The sequence below is a fragment of the Ursus arctos genome, unplaced genomic scaffold (assembly GCF_023065955.2).
Source record: "Ursus arctos isolate Adak ecotype North America unplaced genomic scaffold, UrsArc2.0 scaffold_18, whole genome shotgun sequence".
NCBI classification, from domain to species: Eukaryota; Metazoa; Chordata; class Mammalia; order Carnivora; family Ursidae; genus Ursus; species Ursus arctos.
The window spans coordinates 15373479-15396840 of record NW_026622852.1 but is presented as its reverse complement, the minus strand read 5'-3'; the positions used below and the strand labels follow the sequence as shown (position 1 = coordinate 15396840).

Genomic DNA, 23362 nt, shown 5'->3' with positions numbered 1-23362 from the left:
CTTTAGTCCAAACTACCATAATCTATCCTCTGAACTACTGGTCCACCAGTATCCATTCTAGCTTCTCCTCCAAACCATTCTCCAAAGTGCATGTAAAGTGATCTTTTTTTAATGTAACTGAAAATCTGATCATATCACTTCTCTGCTCAAACCCATCAATGGCTTCTCTTTTTTTTTTTAAGGTCTATTTATTTATTTGAGTGAGAGAGAGAGCACACGTGAGTGCACACACACATGCGAGTGAGGGAAGGGCAAAGGGAGAGGAAGAGAGAGAATCTTCAAGCAGGTCCCCCACTAAGCATGGAGCCAGATGAGGGACTCGATCCCAGGACCCCAAGATAATGACCTGAACTGAAAACAAGAGTTGGCCGCTTAACTGACTGAGCCACCCAGGTGCCCCGGGCTTCTTTTTGTAAGATAAAGATAAAAATGCTTCAAATGGCCTACACAGCCCTGCAAGATTTTGCAGTGCTTATGTCCCCAACTATAGCCAGCCATATTCTCCTCCTCCATCCCTATGCTCCAAACATAATTCCTTCAGTATGCTCATGCTTTGTCCCACCTCAGAGGTTGCCACGTGCAGTTCCTTCAACCTGGAATGCTCCTCCTTGCAACTACTGCCCCAAACCTTTGATCAGTTAATACAAATATAATCCTGCAGATCTCAACGTCCTCGATCTCTTTGACCACCAGACCCTCGTTAGACATTCAAGTAGCATCGAGAACGTCTATTTCATGGCAGTTTCCATCGTTTGTAATTAATAGTTTCTGACTTGCTCATAACTTGTACCTAGCAGATAGTATCTGATATTTAGTAGGGGTTCCGTATCCAATTTTTTAACGGATAAATAAATATTTTACTAGCTAATAATTCAAGACTTTATTTTAGCATTTTTACTGAAAACATGGATGAACAAATGTAGATTAAGAATATATTTTTTAGGAGGATGTAAACATGTTGGTATTATTTACATCACATACATGGCATATGCGATCAGTAATATATGAGAGGATGGCTTCGCCAGAAGCAAGAAAGTTAAGAAGAGCAAGAAAAAAAAGGTTGATCAGGATTCAAAGCTGCACAGAAGAAACTGCAAGAGATGAAGGCTGAGATCACTGGATCCAGCAGCAAGAAAGCCATTGGTTACCTTGGCCATTAGTTACTTGACTTTGTGTGAAATTGGTTACCAATTCTGTGTGAAAGCCAGATTACAAAAGGTTGAGGAGTGAATGGAAAGAGAGATAACATTATTTGTCCAAGGATCTTAACATCTGATTATGCAGTTTCTTGGGCCGTGCAGAAGTTAATTATCTGATTCCATCTGTGCTGTGTGATTGGATCTATACAACAGCAACAATTTCAGATGAGAACAAAATTCAGGTTCCCATTCACAATGACTCATAAAGATGAAAACTTCAATGCAGGAGTGGACCCACAGCACATCAGATTACCAATCTTCAAGCCAATTGATTCCGCTGAGATATGTGTATAAGTGTTTGTGTGTGTACGTGCCTTTTTTTTTTTTAACATAGAAGCCTCCTAAAATTAAAAAAAGTTCCAAAAAATCACTACATTTTATAGAATGGGTTTTATGCAAGAGCCCTGGAAAGAAGATACACTTTATCAAAATGTATCAGTTGGGGCTCCTGGGTGGCTCATTCGTTAAGCATCTGCCTTTGGCTCAGGGCATGATCCCAGGGTCCTGGGATCGAGCCCCGCATCAGGCTCCCTGCTCTGCTGGGAGCCTGCTTCTTCCTCTCCCACTCCCCCTGCTTGTGTTCCCTCTCTTGCTGGCTGTCTCTCTCTCTCTGTCAAATAAATAAATAAAATCTTAAACAAAATGTATCAATTATCTCTAATGAAAGAGTACTCAGCATAGGGGCACCTGGGTGGCTCAGTCGGTTGAGCAGCTGACTCTTGATTTTAGTTCAGGTCATGGTCTCGGGCTGGCTCTGTTCTCAGCAGGGAGCCTGCTTGAGGATTCTCTTTCTCCCGCTCCCTCTGCCCCCCCCCACTCACGTGCACAGGTACACACTCTCTCTCTCTCAAATAAATAAATTGTTTTAAAAAAGATTATTCAACATAGTTCAGAAGTAACACATTTCTGATGGGAAAAAAAGCAAATAAAATGTGTGATTTATGCTAAATAACAATCTTCAAAAGAAAATTAAGACAGAGTAAAATTCTCAATTTGTTGATATTTTCAACATATTTTCTTTAAGATTTTATTTTATTTATTTATTTATTTATTTGACAGACCGAGAGCATGAGCGGAGGGGAGGGGCAAAGGGAGAGGGAGAAGCAGATGCCCTGCTGAGCAGGGAGCCCCACACAGGCTGGATCCCAGGACCCCAGATCATGACCCAAGCCAAAGGCAGACGCTTAACTGACTGAACCACCCAGGCTCCCCTCAGCATATTTTCAAGAAATTAAGCTCCCAGAGTCTCTCTCTACTTTGAGAAAATGTTTTCCACTAACTCAACCTCTCACTCCCCCTCTCAATATTCCATTTACAATAGTAACAGTTGTGAGATGCACTTGATTCTAATATTAATGCTAGACCTCCAAAATAAGAAAGAGAGAAGTCTGGATACACAACTTAGTTTCACAAATAATTATTGGACTCCTATATCACTGTGTTATTCAACATGTCTAGCTTTAGCAGAAAGTCACTTCAGTAGTGTCTAATGTTTGGATACGTGATGCCATCCCCCTTGGCTTGTGATGGCCTATTGAGCTCTCTTCAACTTGAGAGGACTCTTTCATCATGAAATTTCGGGCAAACAAGAACTGTACGTTACTGGTATCATAAGATACACAAGCCAAGATTGGCCTATTGTTTTTAAGTGGGTTCTCTGCCATGATTAAACAATAAAGGATAACGTTATTCAAGAACAAGCTTCGATGAGAAGGTAAAATTTGATAAAATGTGGAAATCAACTATTTAATGCGGGAACTGAGTTCAGTATACTTGCATGTGTACACAGGAAGAACTCTGAGCTTGCCTAGCACACACGAAGTCTGGATTCAGTTAGGCGTGTCTGGAAGGAGGTAGACAAATCATAGAAGCAGATTTCTGATTTCATAATTAAATCGTCCCTTTGATCTCATCTCCCTCTATCCCTGTGTCATTTAAATCAGTGAGGGAACCACCGTATGGGGTATTTTGGATATTTTTCCGTGGCATTTTTGGTTGTAATAAGGACTTGGGGGCCCTCTGGGCTCAAAGATAGGCCCAAAGGCCCACACTACTGAATTTTCAACAACCCCTTGGACATTCATGTAGGTGAAAATATGTGTAAATATTGTGAACTAAGAAGCTAAATTTATGTTTTAGATGTAAACATAAAGGCCTTGAAATATAATGGTCTGGCTAGGTAGCAATAAGGCCCCCAGCACTGACAATGTACTTTTTTTTTTAAGATTTTATTTATTTATTTGACAGAGATAGAGACAGCCAGCGAGAGAGGGAACACAAGCAGGGGGAGTGGGAGAGGAAGAAGGAGGCTCATAGCAGAGGAGCCTGATGTGGGGCTCGATCCCATAACACCGGGAATACGCCCTGAGCCGAAGGCAGACGCTTAACCGCTGTGCCACCAGGTACCCCCTGACAATGTACTTTTTAAATACCATTCTCAACTAAAAAGAATCAATGCTCCTTGGAGAAATGGTTGATTCTATATATAGTACATGAAATGTACAAGATAAAACTGGAATACGTTGTCTACCAAAAATCAGGGATTCTGTCAGAGACTACTGGAGTCACATTAAAAAGACTCAGGAACCAACCTGCAGAGGCTCTCACTGGCCAAAGATAGGCCTTGAGCATCAATAGGAATGATAATTATAGTGGATGAAAACACATCAATTATGTTCAAATCCTCAAGTTTACAACAATTCAAAAATCATTAGTCACCTTTGAAAGAAGCTGGAAGTTCAAATCATTAGTTTTAAAACCCATAAATAAATTCGAAAATAAAGTACTTACCCTGTCTTTCTTATATATACCTGAGGGCAAACAAGTAGATAGCAAAGGAAGCTTTCTCCTTACAGAAGTATTTCAGCTAGTAAATAAAGAAGGGATGGTAGAATTAGAATGCCACCATTTTGTGATCCCTAAGGAAATAATAGATTTAAGAAATAATTGTCAATGGCTGCTATAATCATGAGAAGCAAACAGATTATGTGCCTTTGGGTAGAAGTTTATACAACTTATAAAGTGTTTTTGCCAAAATATCAAACGTGAATTACATCCAGACTCTAGATCTAAATAATAAATTACAAGAAATACAGGTGACAGAGAAAAATGTTAAATGTCATCATGAGGAAGCACTCTGCAAAGTTCAGACTGCAGAGTTTCCAGAACTAACAATCCCATTCCTGCAACAAATAAATTGAGAAGAAAGAAAAAAAGAAAGAAAGAAAGACGGAAATCTATAGATTAAAAGAGACACAAGTTGGGGTGCTTGGCTGGCTCAGTCGTCAGTAGAGCATGTGAGTCTGGATCTCGCGGTTGTGAGTTTGAGCCCTACTTTGGGTGTAGAGATTACTTAAAAATAAAATCTTTAAAAAATAAATAAATAAAATATAAAAGAGACACAAGAGACTGGAATCACTATCAACCAATGTCAATGTGTTGATATTATTTTCATCCTTATCCAAATAAATAAATTATTAACAAAAATGTTATGTGTAAAAATTGGGAAAGACTCCATTATAGACTGAATTGTGTCTCCCCGAAATTCGTATGTTAAATCTTTAACCTACAGTATCTCAGAATGTGACTATATTTGAAGATAGGGCATGTAGAGAAGTGAATAAGTTAAAATGAGGCTGTTGGAGTGAGTCCTAATGCAATCTGACTAGTGTCCTTATGAGAAGAGGGAATTTGGACACACAAGAGATTACCAGGGGCTTACATGCACACAGGATAACTGTGTGAAGAAGCAGCAGGAATGTGACCACCCGCAAACCAAGGAGAGAGACTTCAGCAGAAACCAAACTGTGAGAAAATAAATTTCTGTTGTTTAAGCCAACTAGTCTGTGGTATTGTTTTATGGCAACCTTGGAAAACGAATACAGATGCTAAAATGTTCACCGTTCAATTAAACTTAAATAAATATGGGAGGGGCGCCTGGGTGGCTCAGTTGGTTAAGCATCTGCCTTCGGCTCAGGTCATGATCTTGGGGTTCTGGGATCGAGCCCTCCCCGAGGAACTGCTTCTCCCTCTCCCACTGTCCCTCCCCCCTGCTTGTGCACTCTTTCTTTCAAATAAATAAATAGCTCTCTTTTTTTAAAGGAAAAAAAGAAAGAAATATGGGAATATAGAAAAAGATATACTATGAATCCTGAAGCATAAATCTCAATTGACAAAATGGAGAGAATCAAGCCTCCTGATGGGAGGTGGGTCATATATAGTTTGAAAAAGCCCCCAAAATGATTTCTTTTTTTTTTTAAGATTTTATTTGTTTGATGGAGAGAGACAGCCAGCGAGAGAGGGAACACAAGCAGGGGGAGTGGGAGAGGAAGAAGCAGGCTCATAGCGGAGAAGCCTGATGTGGGGCTCGATCCCAGAACGCCGGGATCACGCCCTGAGCCCAAGGCAGACGCTTAACGACTGAGCCACCCAGGTGCCCCCCAAAATGATTTCTAATTGTCTTCTCTCCCGACTTAGAAATCTTGGACCCAACCACATGCAAAGTTATGTCACTGTTTCTTTTGGTCACTCAACTGATATGTATTCACACTTTCATAGTGAGTTCATATATAATTTCACCAACTAGAATATGAACATTATCACTGGAAATTTGCATTATTTATAATATTGAAACTGATTCTACTCATTCCCTTCTTTTCAAAAAAAAAAGATTTATTGATTGATTGATTTGTCAGAGAGAGAGAGAGGGAGGGAGAGAGAGCACAAACAGAGGGAGCAGCAGGCAGAGGGAGAAGCAGACTCCCCACTGAGCAAGGAGCCCAATGTGAGACTCAATCCCAGGACCCTGGAATCATGAGCTGAGCTGAAGGCAGACACTTAACGGACTGAGCCACCCAACCATCCCTCTACTCATTCCCTTCTATTTACCTCCAAAATCCTATGCCAATTTACCATTTACTTTCTCTCTCTTCTCACTTATAAATTATCAACCCTATTAAATGGCATAGCTGTGACAATGCTAAGTTTCAGCTGCCCTCTATGTTCCCATCCACTTCATCTCTTAAATGTGTTTAAAGCATTAACAATAGGTTGTGTTTCATCCTAGAGACAGCTGGGTTTCAGGGAGAGATAAAATGTTTCATTATCTCACCCTATTGTTCAAGACAAATGTGCTATTGTATTACATGGAAATGTCATCTTTGAAGTCTATTAAGAGTGTGCTGTGAGGTGAACCATCTGGAAAACACCATGTAGGCTGGAAAATAATTATAAGCCAGTTCATTGCACTTTTTTTTTTTTCCAGTTAAGCCTACCATGACAGCTGCTAAAAACACTACGTAGTGTTAGGGGTAGAGGCTCTGACACCACACAGGTTAGACTCTACCTTCAACAATGTTTAACTAGTATGCAAGTTACTTAATTTCTTTGATCCTTTTGTCTTGTCTGTAAAATTGAGAAACTGATACATTTTGCATAGGAGTGTTATGAGAGTTAAACGAAATAATACTTGTAAATAACTTGGAACAGGGTAGACATTAAGTGTATTTCTCCCCTCTTCTTTTAAATATAGAGAATATTTCATGTTCTTTACATAGAGAACATTAGATAATCCAGTAATATTTGGAAATCAGATTGAGCGGTCCATTGTAAAGATGTTTTGTAAAGAAGTCCATCAAGTTTCTATATGGTTCTTTGAATTTCAGGGGAGAAAAAGGATTGGAAGATCAAGTGTGAAGCTTTCCCAGGAATTCTCAGTCTGGAGTGGGTTAGGACCACCCAGACACGCTTACTAGGAAGGCGCTGTCCGTGGTGCTAGTAATCGCACGTATCGCTGGCAACATTTCCCCCGCTCAAAATTCTTGTCCAGTCAACTTACTTGGTGAAGCTCACATATCTGCCTCGTGGAAGAGTCTCAATCATTCGGCTAATTGTTTTTTTCCCTATCATTCCATTCTTTGTCTACGTCCCCCTCAACTAAAAACAATTTTCTTCCATCTCCTTATCAACTCCAAATAGTTTTCATTTTTCAGACACTTCGGCCATGCTTACCATTTAAGAAGGTGGCTCAAAAACTGGCTCAAGCTATCTTTTTCCGACTTTTTGTTAAGTTTCAGAGAAATCCAAAGCTCAAATCTAGGACACAGGAAAAAATTTTTGATGCATTCTTTAGAGACTTTAATCTGGTAACTCCTCTAAGAACCCCCCTGCATCTCCATCTCGATTTAAGTTCCCCTCTTCTTACTCCCAATATATCCCAAAGATACATCCTCAGTAAAGTTACAGCATTAAGTTGAAACTCTCTATTTATTAGTTTTGGGTGCTATCAGGGAGACTTTCTTAAAAGCTAGCACCCATATCTTCTTCAATTGTGGACTCCTGGAACATATGACATACTGAGATAATTTTGTTGAACTAATTTAATTACTGGATCCATTAGAAGAAGGACCCCCCAACAACACTCCTTTAAAAGGCAACCTGCCTTGTTACGTTTGGCTGTGCACTAAATTTCAGGGTAGATAGGCTGTTCTGATGAAATACTCTGGACTGAGTCCATTTGCTACCACATCCACCAATATCAGTCTGATGACTCAGCCCCTCAGAGTGACTGCCAAAGAAACAATGCCACCCATTTCAAAACTCTGGCTTCCCACTGTCCATATTTCCTCTTCCTTCTCCCATTCTACCTACACATCTGTAATCCCCAATACACCATGGGTGGGGACAGGCCCCAAAGACTGGTAAAAAACAGCTCATCTATGTTTTTCAACCAGAAATAGACTTCTATTCCTCTGGCCAGACCAAGGAATGGAGCCACTATCAACAAATAAAAGGACTTTTCTTTTTCAGATAAGAATGGAGTTTCAAATAAGAGAGAAAAATAGAGAAATTAAGAAGCTGAAAACTAAGAAATGAGGGTGGGGTAAGAGAGAGGGAAAAATGGTTATTAATGCTGCCTCCTTCCCTTCCCTCTCCAGGTGGATTTCAACTCTGTCTCAGTCAGTAGATCTTCATCCCTAAGCACCACTTCCATGGGCTCCCCTGTCTTTGAAGAGCTCTTCCTTATTCTTCAATGGATTGGGGAGGGGGAGTCTAAGCTAAGGTATGCTAGAAGAAACATGTGAAACAAACTCTCCTTTGTGAGTAAGCAAGCAATTGCCCTTCCTTAGGCACTCTTTCTCTGCACTCTGAACCAAAATTAATCTTGTAAATAAGAACTGTTCCATGTTAGAAGAAGCTCAGTCTAATGTAGTTCCTCACCAAAGCTTTCGGGCAACAGATACATAACTTGTGGTTCTCTTTCTATTTTAATTGAACATCAGCTGTAATTTTTTAAATCTTTAATGCAATGCATATGTTAACTGACCTAGGAAGATTGGGAAGAAAAGCAATTGGCCTTTAAACTTCAGAAGAGGATTTAATGACAGGTTCAGCCTGTTTAATGACAGGCCCAGCACCACACCCCTGTTTTATTATGCTTCATTATTACTGCATAAATTTCCTTTATTACTCATGATAAATAAAAATCAAGTACTTGCGAAGTGGGTTTAAATAGGTAAGAGTGCAAACAAAAATATTATTCAAATATCATGAAACTGGAATCTCAGATTCTTAAAATATATATTAATATTTTTTAAATGTCTCACGTGTACCAGGTTGTCATTATCATTCTCAAAACAGGTTTGTTTTTTGGAGGGGTGTGTGTGTGTGTGTGTGTGTGTTGTACCCATTATTCAAAGATAAAAAGAATAAAAAGCACATTCAAAACAGGATTCTCAGGATTTTTCACCGTGACTGATTTTTTGCTAATTCAACTAAGAAGACACACCCAAAAGAGAATTGCTAAGGTTGATGCAAGATGTGAAGCTAGCGAAGTTCAAGTACTCCCTGGGGATGAATTTAACCTGCATGACTGGTGCAAAGCTGTCACTTTCAGATATCTTAAGGGAGACAAAATTATTTTAAATGCCTTTCTCTTAGCCAGTCGTTCAATTGCACAAGGAAGGACTAACGTCTCCAGAGTGAAACCAGCTGGCACAGGGCTGAAGGAATAGAAATCCTCTGCTCCGCCTGCTGGAGGGAGGAGATTAGGAGCTGAGTGCATTGATTCAACTTTTCCAAAACCTTAGCTAAGGCCTTGCGGGACACTGGGCAAGCAAGACAGCAGGCTCCGCGCCCGCTGTCTGGCGCATGCGTCCCAGCACCGTCCGGGCTGGCTCCCCCCCAATCACACACCCCCGCCCCTACCTCGTCTGCTGTAACGTCATCTGCGGGCCAGGCCTCCCGGCCAGCACAGTGGGAAGTGCCAGCACAGTGGGAAGTGCCAGCGCTGGCCGGCCGGACAGGGGGGCGGAGCCTAAGGGGGTGGGGAATGCCCTGCCCGGCCGCCCAGCTGGAAACGGATTCATTCCCCGCCGGCTCTCCACCTAGCCGGAGCAAGGCTCGGCAGTGAGAACGCTGCGACGCGCCCGCACTTGGCGGCCGGAGGCGCCCTGCGCTCGGCTGCGGCCGCACGAGGCGCTTTTTCCCAGGAGCGAGCCGGGAAAAGCCCAGTTTAACCACGAGTGGCTCAGCCATTGCACGGGCCTCCAAGCAACAGAAGGACGACGAAAGACTGTGAAGCTGACCTGAACTTTCCCACGGAGGGGAGAGGGCGCCAGGGCGAGGTGGGGAAGAAGGGAGGAGTGTGGCGAAGCTCACGGCCAGCGGTGGATTATCCCGGCCAGTCTGCGCCTGCGGGCTGCGAAATGCGCGAGGAGGACAAGGGCATGCTCGGTGGTGGCGGCGACGACGCGGGCCTGGCCAACGCCGCGGCGCAGGGGCAAGTGGAGACCGTGCGGCAGCTCCTGGAAGCGGGTGCGGATCCCAACGGAGTCAACCGCTTCGGGAGGCGGCCGATCCAGGTAGCTGGGGCCCTGGGGCCTCGCCGGCAGGGGGCGCATGAACAAAGGGGAGCGGCCTCCGTGGGACGCGGCTGGGACCGAGATCTTCACCAACATACCTGTGTTTCTCTTCCTTGAGGTGTGGAGCCCAGGTGTAAAGCAGGTTCTCCCCCACCAAGGATCCTAAAGAAAGGGATTGAAAAAAACCACTACTTCAGTTTGGTTTTCTTTTTAGTAGTGGAAAAAATGTCAATATCCTCTCTCCGGTCTCATGATCACAGATGGCAAGGGACAGACTCAACTGGGGAGAAAAGGAGAGGTTATTTGGAAGGAAAACTTTTGATTTGTCTGCCTTTCAATAAATATCGATCACCTTTCATTGATAGAGATAATTAAATGACAAATTACACAATGTGGATTAGATTTGAGGAATCATGCAGAATCATAGTGCATGAAAAAAATTACCGTGCACTTCTAGGCTGCGATATGAAATTCTTTGTATTCTTTTATCATAGAGGCAAACTGAATACAAAGAGATAAACCAGTATTCCTCGACCACAGTACTTAATTCCTTTTACATTAGCAGCGGCTCTTGAGTGTTACATAAGAAAAAATATGCTTCTATAGATTTTTGTTCAATTTTCATACAGAGATTACAAAAGCATGCTTGCAGCAACTGTTAGGTCCTTTTTAAATGGCAGAGGGTCTACATAAGTAATTTGCCTCTTCATTGTTAAAATCCTTTATTCAATATGTTTATGCATCCCTTCAATTAGTACTAATATTTTTTAATTCCTTTAAAATCCAAGGTAATATTTTGTGCTTTATTGTTGACTATAATGGTTAGTATTCATCTCAATGTCACATTCTAGAACCAAGCTGTTATTAAGGAATCTTATTAATTGTGTAGATTTTTAAAGAAAATATATGTGCATTCCTTTTACATTCTTAGAAAAGTGTTATAAGAAATGAGGGATAGCTTGGGGTGCCTGGGTGGTTCAGTCGGGTTAAGCATCTGCCTTCCCCTGAGGGGTCATGATCTTAGGGTCCTGAGGTCCAGCTCTGCTTCTGGCTCCCTGCTCAGCAGGGAGTCTGCTTCTCGCTCTCCTTCTGCCTCTCCGCCCTCCCCCGCTTGTGCATGTGAGCCCACGCGCACATGCTCTCTCTCCAATAAGTGGATAAAATCTTTAAAAAAAATGAGGAATAGTTTAAAGCATCAAAAAATATTATAAAGTAGTTCTTAAAGACTTCAAATGATATTAATAATTTTAAAAAGATTTTAATTATAGTTTTAATTCATCATTTTTTGAGATACTAAGAACCACTTTTTTTCCCTCTATATATGAAATATCTTACATACATCACTAGTGGAAATGATAACATATCATGGTTTTTAAGGGAGGAAACGGATGTTTCTAATATTCATGAAACAAAAAATACAATCTTTCAATTACATGGTACATTTTAAAATACATAAACTCACAAGAACAAATAACTCCATTTTGGATATTTGGTTATCAAAAACTGTTTTATTGTTAAAATAAGAAAGTAAATGCTTGTATAAAGTACATATACACAAGTGGATGCTACAGGCTTATGGCTCCAAAACATCTTTTTTCTAAATTATGCATTGCTCTGATTTGACTAACATCCAAGCTCTTTTTTACAGAGCAAATTATTTACTATCTAACATTATAAAATCCTATTACATTATAAAATCCTGTACAATGTAAATATAGTGTTTATGTTACATGTTTGTTACATTAATATATTACCCTTTGAACTTTGTCCCTTACCTATAATGTAAACTTAAAATATTAAAAATGGTAAATCATCTGTTAAAAGAATAACTTGTTTTCATCATCTCATAAGACTAGACCTGACATTATTTACTTTTTCCCCTCTAGCTCCAAATTTGGCTCAAACTCATATTCAGTTTATGAGCACAGGCATATATGACAGTGAAATGTAAAAGCCTCCCACAGGGGATTTACGAGGCAAACTTGACAACTTAAAACATTATTTCTCCTCTAAAGCATTACTCTCTTAAAAATATCAGCTGACTGCCTAGTAAATAGTTTTAGATTCTGGCTGAGGCGGGAGAGACATCAAGGGAAATAATCTAAGACTTTAAAAGCTTTTAAACCTAGCTCCGCCCATAAACCATTTAACAAAATAGATTCCCACGTTCCAACGGAAATCAAAATTTTCTTTTTCGCACAACGACCATTAGCGCTTTATTATCAGCTCTTTCTTGTCTCCGCATGTTTGAAGAATAAAATGAAACTCAATTAGGGCTGAGTAAAGAGTTGGGGGGGGGGGGGCCGAGGAAGGGGCTGTTGGGATTGCATCAGCAAACGAAGCTTAACCAGTCTCCCGAGACTTGTAAGCGCCCCTGCGTTAGGTGGCTACTTCATGAATACGTATTTCTTTGAAATGGTTCTACCTGTCCAGGCCCAGGCCTGCATCTCGCTGTCCTGACCACTGCCGCCCTGACCACTCTGCTCTCTCCGGCAGGTCATGATGATGGGCAGCACCCGCGTGGCCGAGCTGCTGCTGCTCCACGGCGCGGAGCCCAACTGTGCCGACGAAGCCACCCTCACCCGACCTGTGCACGACGCGGCCCGGGAGGGCTTCCTGGACACGCTCGTGGTGCTGCACCGCGCCGGGGCGCGTCTGGACGTGCGCGATGCCTGGGGCCGCCTGCCCGTGGATCTGGCTGAGGAGCGGGGCCACCGCGCTGTCGCCCGGTACCTGCGCGCAGCTGCAGGAGACTGATGGCGGGTACCCCCAGCCGCCCACAAGGACATTTCTTTTCTCCCCTGTTCCCCACCCCCAACTTAGTACAAGGGAGGCTACAAATGTGGAGCGGCGGAAAGCCTGAAAGCCTTCCAGCCTTGACTCACCGTGGGGGAGGAGAAGCAGACCGTGAATACATTTTTTTTCTTTCTTCTTTTCCCCTGGATCCCGCCCTCACACTCACCGCGCAGCCAAACACAGAGGCGGTGTAAATGGATTTCCAGAGAGGTTTAGGAGCTGAACGTGAAGCTCCCAGGTGTCCTTTACTCTTCAGGGTTTTCTGGCAAAAAGCGGCCTGTAAAATCCGTAACGACCCCAGGTGTCTGCCGAACTTCACAGGAAAGACACTGGCAGCAGAGTGCGAGGCGGCGATGATGGGCATTTGAGCGGGAGGCAGATGACACGTTTGCCCCACTGACCTTGAAGGAGCGTCCTGGAAGCCCCTACTTTAGGTTTGAGGCTCCGGGGACTAGAAGGAAAACTCTGAAGACTGAGGAGACGACAACGACGATGCCGAAGACAAGTTCGACAGTAGACGTGGGCATCAGGAGGTGCCCAAGGCTTTACACGCTGTGTGTTGCCACGCAAGTCACCTGCGAAGCCCTGGGGACTTGCACCGAGCTCCACCGGACAGTGACGGGAAAGGAGGATTCGAGAATCTGCCCACAGGTTCTAAGATCCCTGGGTCAAGAAGACGCAGAACAGCTCTTGGAGAGGAGCGGGTGCTTGCTGTTTGTTATTCAGTCCAGGGGAGATTCTTGGGGAGTTCCAGAAGTCAGAGCGCTGGACTACGTGCTGGATTGTAGGGAGAGCAACTGTCGCGATTAACTGTAACAATTTGCTTCATCTATATACAATAGGATAAAGAAGCCCCCGCCCCCCCCCCCGTGAGATGAAAAGATTATGTGATATTTTGTACTTTTGAGTTGTTCTTCAGTAACACTCTTACTGGGGAGGCTTTAAATGACAAAGTAACTTGGTAAAGAGGTGAGAAGAACTACAGCCTTTAAATGAAGCTCTGGCACAGTGCCAAAGCTTAGCCCATTCATCCTTAACCTATTTATTTCTTCGTTAAATTTTCTGACCCTTCCCTTTACTAGAGTGTCTCAGGGGGTCAAACTATGAAATATTCCAAATATCTTTTAGAAAACCGATGCACTTACCCAATAAATTATCTCGGGGTATTTCCCAAAGGGTTGCTGAAAGAGTAAATTGAGTATAAAACTGTTGAAAATATACAATGGTGGCTCCCAGAATGTCTTCATATCTGCTGAACAAACTAAAGGTGCAGCACTTTGGGATTTAATGTCCAGTGTTGTGTAATTCCTTACACCACTGGAACAACTGACCAGTGCTTTAATAAAGAAAAATCAATAGATTGGACTCCAAGGTGTGGCTATTTTGGTTTAAAAATGTATGATCATGGATTTACCACTAACTCCTGAGAAACGTTAAAGACTCAAAGAGGTTCACTTCTCTCACTCTTTGTAATAATTATTGATAAATGATGCCTACAACAATTTATAAAAACTGCTACACATACTAGGAAAAGATTTATGGAGTGGGTGTGTGTGTGAGACAGAGAGAAACAGAAAAAAAAAATAATTTGAGAGACCAAAAGAAGGGGTTTCTATAAATTGAATTTAAAAAATCTTTACTTCCCCATCAATTCTTTATACCCAAATGACTACATTCCTGGGGAAAGTTAGCTGAGAATCAGAGCATCTCTTATTGGGAAAAACAGGTAAACAATTATTGACACATAACTTGCGCCAGGCAGACATTAAAATACATCTGTTCATTTAATACTTAAACCTGAGAGATGGGTATCATTTCCCAGATGAGAACAAGATAGAGAAATATTAGTTGATTATTTTTTATAATAGGGTATAATTTTTCCAATGTTCAAGACATGTTCAAGATTCTACCAAAAGAAGAGTAAGCAGAATTAGTGATCTGGGAAAACAATAAAGGTCATCTGAAGAAGCACTTCTGTGGACTGTCTTATGTAGAAAATGCTAAAGTCAACGTCACTTAAAATACAAGAGGTCTGGGGCGCCTGACTGGCTCAGTTGGTAGAGCATGTGACTCTTGATCTTGAGGTCATGAGTTCAAACCCCACATTGGGTGCAGAGATAAAGAAAGAAGGAAAGGAAAGGAAAGGAAGGAAGGAGAAAGAGAAGGAAAGAAGTAAATTTTCAAAAATAAAATAAAAGAGGTCTGCTTTCATGTATATGTCAGCAGCTATTTACAACCAAATTCTGACATCCTAAGTTTTCATTATTAACAATCTATTGAGTCATTCATTGAAAACTTGAATAATTTGGGGGTCGGTAAAATTTCACAGTGTTCAATTAACTAAGCTACAAATAGCTATGAACATAGAGATGATAGATGACAACATATGTAAGAAAATACAATTTTAATTTTAAAAATTAGTTGAAGGAGCAACAGTTGTGTCACAATACTTTCCATGATCTTCTCCTGTTCTATGTATAACGCCAGGGAAGAAAGAGGGAAGGAAGGAAAGAGAAGTTAGGACCTGATTGGAAAATGGAAGACCTGGGCCCCAGTACTGGTTCTCCAACTACATGACCTGAGTCCTGTGACTTCAATTAGCCTCAATTTCCCTCATCTATAAAAGGTGGGAATTAGACTAGATGACTCCAAAGTTCCCTACCACCACCAAATCTTTACCCCTTTATGAATTTGTGGAATATATGACTGTAGTGGGGTCTTATATTTTATCAGTAATAATTGTGCCATACTATGAGTCAAGGAAAGATACATAGATGAATAGAGAGGAAAGACATATTTTTAAATTCTGGAGCCCTGGGAGGGGAAAAAATCTTTATTAAGCACCACTTCCACCAGTTATTTGAAAAATTACAGACAAATTTGCGAGAGCTAGGAGCAGAAAGGATGCTTCGCAAATTAATAGTTTAAAATGTTAAGGTCCTTCTCACTTTGTTTTACCTCTCATTTTCCCTGTTGCTTTTTGCATTTCTCTGAGAACACTCGAAGCCACTAGAGGAATTAGTTTCTTTTTTTTCTTTTTTTTCCCCATAAGCTTAAAATTCTTTATTATGACGGTCTGAGTTAGGTGATAGTCACTCAACTAATCCAAATGGAATTAGTTTCTTAAAGTGAGATAAGCAAGTAGACCAATAGATTTATAAAGTAATGCGAAGTAGGCATTGCAAACTAATATAAATGATAGCAAGAAAAAGTGGTTTTATTTATTTTTTTAAAGATTTTATTTATTTATTTGACAGAGAGACAGCCAGCGAGAGAGGGAACACAAGCAGGGGGAGTGCGAGAGGAAGAAGCAGGCTCTCCCAGAGAAGCCTGATGCAGGGCTCGATCCCAAAACACCAGGATCACGCCCTGAGCCAAAGGCAGATGCTTAACGACTGAGCCACCCAGGCGACCCGAAAAAGTGGTTTTAAAGTGAGCATATAACAAGGGATTCTGACCTAGAATGTGTTGGCTTAGGAATTAGAACCAAGAAAAAAGCTGGGGCTGGGGCACCTAGCTGGCTCAGTAGCAGAGCATGTGACTCTTGATTTCTGAGTCTTGATTTTGGGGTGGTGAGTTCAAGGTCATGCTGGGCTGTAGAGCCTACTTAAAAAGAGGGAGAGAGAGAGAGAAGGTTGGAGAGATCAGAAAGAACAAAGTGTAAAGGCAAGAAAATGCTAAAATATGTAGACGTTAGAAGATAAGTAACTCTGTAAATAGCTGTCATGCATCTTACAGACCCATTTCTAAAGGGTCTGTACTTTCTGGTTTGTTTCTATTGGATTCCTTGAAACTTTAGGTCCTTACATTTTGCCTGGGGGATAGTAGAAACCAGCTGGTTAGGGAAGACTTCTGTATTACCTAAATGTGTACCTGTCAGCTATTCAGGAGGGCAGAGAAGGAGATGAAAGCAACAAAAGGAATACAAGGAGGAAGAGCTTGGTGGTGTTTTGTGGAAGAAGGGCCAATAATTCAACAGAATTAATCAAATCAAACCAAAACAAACTTACATGGTCTACATACTGACAGGATTTGTGAAATGTTCCCAGGCCTAAAATTATTAGAATCTGCTCATTCCCTACTGCCTTGGTTTTCTATAAAACTTTTCTCAAGTTCAGCTACGACATATAAGGTGGCTCCTTTCTTGCCTCTTGACTCCCCCACTCAGAAGATTTTTTTTTTAAGATTTTATTATTTATTTGACAGAGAGAGAGACAGCCAGGGAGAGAGGGAGCACAAGCAGGGGGAGTGGGAGAGGAAGAAGCAGGCTTCCAGCAGAGGAGCCTGATGTGGGGCTCAATCCCAGAACACGAGGATCACGCCCTGAGCCAAAGGGTAATGCCACCCAGGTGCCCCAAGAAGATTTTAATATCATTCCATGCATAAGGAAAAGAATTGCTTTACTTTTAGAAATGGTAACCTTTGTATGTCATTTATGTCTATCATTTATATTTAATTATATAATTAATATGTAATATTAATTTTGCCAAAAATTTGCTTTGAAACCAGAGCTGCTAATGAAATACTATGTAACTAGCGTGGATTACATATTAAGCACACTGACATAAATCAACACGTACATCAAAACTGAACATCCAACTCTGACTTACTAATTTGAAGTTGGAAATAAATAGAAACCAAAGATTTTGCTGGGGATAAACCCCTGAGAGGTGTGTGACGATGACATGCTGACTATCTCACAGCCATCTACCTTATAGTGGAGTTTACAAAGGAACCCCAAACACCTATTAATCCCTTTCCCACTCAGAACCCCTGGCATTAGAGTTCCAGTACCTGTGGGTATGAGTTGCTGGGTTCTACCACCTCTCCGTAGTTCCCTGTATCTCCTCCCAACATGCCACCTAGAGTTATAAACACTAACCTTGCCTAAAATATTCTGTCATCTTCTACTAGTCTCTAATCTCTGGACTGCCTTGGATAGAGTCAGCACATACAGATCTATTCCAGGATTGCAGGAGCCTTTGATCTGCTGAAATCTCACCATAAACAAAAAAATGTAATGCCATCCTCTCTCTAGAGAAAAATTAAATGACATTTCATTTTACATTCGCCTCACATATTTATTATGTCTTTAGGAAGATAGTGCTGTCCCCGCCAGTCATTGGAGACCAACATATAGGGACATGGTTCTCAGTCTTGGCTCCATATTAGAATAATCTATAATGATTCTAAAATTTAGATGTATTGACCATCGGGACTACAGAATTAGAATCTCTAGGTTTGAGATGTCTGTGGTGGTTACTTTAAAATTCTTGTTCATGGTAAACTTTCAAACGGTACCAAAAAAATAAACAAAATTAAGAAAAAATCTCCTAAAACCTTACTACCCCTCCCCAGTCTCACTACTCAGGGGAAACCACTATTTTTAATTATTTTAAATTAACCTTCCAGAAATATAGGTACATATAATTGTAAACAGCTCTCCCCCAGTGCACACATTTGGAAAACATAAATGGGATCAGACTATTCCATAACTTGTTCTCTTTGATTAGTAATAGATCTTTGACAACTTCCATTATCAGGACAGATAGATGCACTTCATTTTCTTATGGCTGTATAATTTTGTATTGTATGGATTAAAGCCAGTTTAAAAAAGAAATCTATTGACAAACGCATACATTATCTCCTTTTTCCCTTCTTACTTTTTTTTCTTTGCTACTATATATGATGCTATAAAGAATCTTTTTTGCATCCTGACATGAACTATCTGCAGAAATTTATAGGAGAGAAACTGCAAGCATTAAGAATACATCTCTCTCTCTCTTAAAAAAAAAAAAAAAGAACACATCTGTCTCTCACACACCCATGCACACAAAGTGTGTGTGCATATGTGTGTCTCTGTGTAAAATCGTTCTGTACTTATATGTGCATGTGTATATATCTTCAATATTACATATGAGTGTTTGTATATGCACATATATATTTTTTTCATACTGGTATGAGTTATTGAGTGGAAATGCTGAGTTAAAGGGACATATATCTTTATATACGTGTATAAACGTATCTGTATATATAAAAGCACAAATATCATAAATACAAATATATGCATGCATGCATAACATTTATCTCTTTCCATACATATATATACACCGTACATATATGGTATGTATATTTCCATGCATATATTTGTGTATGTGTATCTTTGCATACTTCCATTGAATTATAGGAGAGGAATTGCTAAGTCAAAGGGACACATAAGTATGTTCAATTTTTATAAATACTCTAAAGTTGCCTTCCAAAACAATCACACCAAGTTACAATAGTGTGTGTGATTGTTTCCTGATGACTGTACCAACATTATCACTCCTTTTTTCATTTTTGCCACACCCATAGATATGTCATTGTTTCTGTTACTTTTCTTTACTAATGAGTAAACTGAGTATCTTTTCATATATTTTTCTGACCATTTGTATACGCTCTACTATAAGCTACCCACTGTATTCTTTGCTCATTTTTCAACTGGTTTACCTTTTTGTTCATATATGTATTTATTTATGTATTATAAAGTTAATCTTTTGTCATATGTTCAAATGATAGTTTTAAAATCTTGCTTATGGTGATTTTTATCTTATACCTTTGGGGCTTTCAGTTTGAACATGTGCAATATTACAGAAGTTTCTCATCGAATTCTGATTACCAAGAGTTACCGGAGAGAAGAAACTAATACCCTGGACATTATGGGGGGCGGGGGGGCAGGTGGCACAAAACAAGTTATATTAAGTAAAATATCTTCTTCTATCTCTGCCTGTGGGATGAGTTTGCTGATCCAAAATAGAAAATAATTTTCCTCCATTAAAAAATTAAGAGAGATCTATGCCCTAAACTTATGAGTAAGAAAAAAACTGACAGAGCTGAGAGATCAGTTTTTTTAGACCAAAGGAAAAGAGCAAAGAAAAGAAATCACATTGGGTGATTCTCTGTCTGCACAAATGTCCCACGGACAGCTCACTCCCTATTGACCCCAGCCTTTAGTACAACAGAAAGAGCACAAGGCTTGTAGTCCAAAAACCTTCTTCTTCCCCCCCCCCAAAACACCTTCTTGATGATTCCAGCCCTAGCACTTGCTAGCCATAGACTGTCCAAGATTTGAGCCCCTCTGGGCCTCAGTTTTCTCACCTGTAAAACAGAAGCAGTAATCCCAAATTCAAAGGGCCACTGTGAGGGTACAATAAGTAATACAGGTAAAAGTGTGTCCACAGACTAATGCTCAGTCTTTGATCCTACTTGTTTTGAAGAGCACACGGCCAAAAGTCATTTGGAATTCCAAAGCCTTTGTAATGCCACAATGGTTGTTTTGCTAAAGATTCATCTTCATAATTGTATTTTGCTTAGCCTACTGTTAAAATTGCATAGAATTCCCCTGCATGCCCCAACTTACAAAACACAGGTGTTGGGCAGCAGGGGGAAAACCAAGATGGAATTTAAGTTTAACTTTTAAATTGTATATTCATTGAACACAGGGCTTACTGTATAATGAATGACCTTACTTAATGCTCTTACTCAAATGGCATTCCCCTGAAGTGGGCAACTTCCCTTATCCCCAGGACAAGTCTAGGTGGAGGTGAAAGGGCTACAGGTTAAGCTATACAGGCCCAATCAATACAGACAGATTCCTGAATTTAAACTTGTCTGGAAACCTGAGGCTCAGCAGACCCGGCAGGCATAATGGGATGATAGGCTATTTAATATTAGGTGTCACCTTGGCTAGGTGACAGCACGAGCTGTTTTGTCAAACACCAGTCAAGATGTTGCTAGGAAGGTACTTTTTAGGTATAACTAACATTTCAATCCACAGACTTTGAATAAAGCTGATTAGCCCCCATAATGTGTGCGGAACTCACCAAGGCCTTAAGTGAAAAGTCAGGTTTTCCAAAGAAGCAGCAATTCTTTCTCCAGGCTGCCTGACTCAAAACTGCAGCATCAACTTCTCCCTGGGTCTCCAGCCTCACCTACCTGTCCTGGAGATTTCAGACTTGCCAGCCCCTAGAATCAGGTAAGCTAGTTTCTTAGAATAAATCACACACACAGGCACACGCACACCCAACCTATTGGTTCTGTTTCTCTGGAGAACACTAATAATTTCAAGAGATGTGCAACACAAGTCTTCTTCCATGGTTTACTGCCACAGCTACTCCCCTGCCTGGAAACCTTCACTCTTCCACTTCTCCAAGTTCCTTCAATAATAGCATGCTGGCATCATTTTTCCTCCAGGATGCTTTCTCCGAACTACCTACCCTCTAAGATGCCCCTCCTCTGTACCATAAAATAAACTCTCCTCCTTATAATTGTATATTTTTACTAATGCATCTCCTCTATGAAGTTTTTTTGGGGGGAGGGGATCATCAGTGTAATGCAAAGAGAGCAGGATCTGCCTGCCATGGAGTTTACAGACTACAGTTTACAGACTACAGATGAAGAGACAAATCACAAAAAAATAAACAATTACATAGGATAATTTCTGTTCACTAAATGCTATACAGAAAGAAAAAAAAAAAAAACACCACCACCACAACAAAAACCATGGTGATAAGATGCGGCCTGAAAGAGGGAGAGTCTCTGAGCAGGAAAACTTGAGAAGAGATCTGAAGGAGAAAGAGCTAGCCTTATGAAGACCGAGAAAGGGGATTCAATCTGGACCGAGGAGTGGCAAGTAGCCCCGGCAGGGAACACGGCGTTCTGGAAATTCCGAATAAATCCTATAGGAGAGGGGAGAGGCGCGTTTGTTAAGATCTGGATACTCAGAGTAGCTATTTAAGACTGCTACCTAAGTCTCAGTTCATCCAACCCGCCTGGTGGGCGGCTAAGTCATGCGATGAGGGAGGGATGCGGAACCGGAGGAAGCCTGCCGCCAGACCTGGCCTCTCGGTGATGTTCGGTGGCTTAGGCAACGCAAACCTCACTTTCTCCACGTACCGCGGGGGTTGGCACCTGATCTATAAGGCCCTGTCCGCTCTCACGCTGTGGGTCCTCTTCTGCCGCTAAACCACCAGGCCCGGGCACAAGTAGAAGAAGCCACAGCGCGGCGGGCCACCTTTAAGGTTCCGCGAAGACTGGGCCTAGCTAGTCCCACATCCTCTGTTGCACGCCCGGCCGGCCAGGCCGCGCCTGCAGCCGGCGAGGCTCTAGATCGATCGCGACTGACTGCAGGCCCCGGACGTTGGGGCACCGGGTCAGCGCCGCCCGCCTGCAAGCGGCGTCCTGGGCTCGACTTCCCGCCTTGGTGGAGCCAGCGAGCCCGCGTCCGAGCTCCATCCAGCCCGGCAGCCGGGGACCTGCCAGGCTGCGCTCTGGAACTCGGCTCCTTGTCCTCAGGCCGCCTCTGTATCCTCGACTCACCCCTCCTTTATGCTGCTGCTTCCTTTCCTTCCCCCGCTTTTCCTGTGCGGAGTGGACCACGGCGGGGAAGGGCGAGGAGGAGGGAGGGTGACCGGCAATAAAGAATCAGTGGTGTGGAAGAAAAGAGGGGGCAGGGGGAGGAAGGGAGGCGCGGGGAGAGCGACCACGCTGAGGAGTCCGGCAGCGAAAGCGGAGGGTGTCGGAGCGCCGGGAGGGTGGAGAAGGAGGAGGGCTGCCGGCCGGGAATCAGTGACAGCGGGGAAACCGGGAAAAGCGGGGAGCAGCCCATGGGGGAGGGGACTGCCCGGGGCAGAGGAAAGAGGAAGAAGCGTTCAGATGTTGCGCTGCTTCTCGAAGGTTAAAACCGAAAATAAAAACTGCCTGGCTTCTCCGCCCAGCCCCGCGCCCTCGGCGACGCGGGGAGCAGAGAATGGAAGAGGTGCCCCCGACCCCGCAGGGACCCCGGGGTTGGGGTTCGGCTCCACCTACCTGGTGGGGCGCCCGGCCCGCCGCTCCCGCGGCGCCAGCGCCACTCAGTGTCCAGATGTCGCGTCGGCGGCAAGCAGCGGTTTCCTTTAATTTCGCTCGTTTCCCAAATCTAGAAGTGGAGCTTAGCGCCATTTCTTTCAAAACCGACATCCAGCCTCCTGAATGGCTGATACGGCGCTGAGATGACCTTGCTTTTCCTTTCTTTTTCTCTTTTAAATAATTCGGTTTGCAGAGATGGACTACCCGTAGCGAGTGGCGCGAGGAATAAAAGAAGGCGGGCAGGGGAACGGGGGCGCGAGCAGGGCTGGAAGCCGCCGCAACGCGGTGGTTCCTGCTTACGGCCGTGTCAGGTGACAAATGTTGCGAGGGGGCGGAGGCCTGGAGATGCGTTCTGGCGACAGGCCCTTGAGCTGTCACCGCGTGGGGCGCCGGCGCGGAGGGTGGGAAGGTGGGGGAGAGCGCGGATCGGGCGGGAAAGAGGACGTGGGGGGAAGGGAGGGGAACCTTGGGTGCTTGCGGCCCGCGCGCGCGCAGCCCTCGGGCTTCACCGCCGGCCTTTCCCGCGCGCGCCGGGCGCAGAACGGTTCTGAGATCGGGGGAGGTCGGGGGGCGCGCGAGCGCGCGCAGGGAACGCGGGGGCGCGCCTGCGGGGCGGGGATG

At 42.7% G+C, this 23362-nt stretch overlaps 1 protein-coding gene across 1 annotated transcript; it reads left to right on the top strand.

The window, feature by feature from the left end:
* The first annotated feature begins 9479 nt into the window (after positions 1–9479).
* Positions 9480–14221, top strand: CDKN2B (cyclin dependent kinase inhibitor 2B). The gene is made up of 2 exons (XM_026506442.4): positions 9480–10060; positions 12557–14221. The coding sequence occupies exons 1-2, from the start codon at positions 9905–9907 to the stop codon at positions 12815–12817; spliced, it is 417 nt and encodes a 138-aa protein (XP_026362227.1). The 5' UTR covers positions 9480–9904; the 3' UTR covers positions 12818–14221.
* Positions 14222–23362: the final 9141 nt, after the last annotated feature.

What these genes read in the sequence shown, in the direction of transcription:
- CDKN2B (XM_026506442.4), top strand. Translation starts at nt 9,905, where the DNA reads ATGCGCGAGGAGGACAAGGGCATGCTCGGTGGTGGCGGCGACGACGCG. An exon ending in TCGGGAGGCGGCCGATCCAG is followed by an intron (nt 10,061 to 12,556) that starts GTAGCTGGGGCC and finishes TCTCTCCGGCAG; the next exon opens with GTCATGATGATGGGCAGCAC.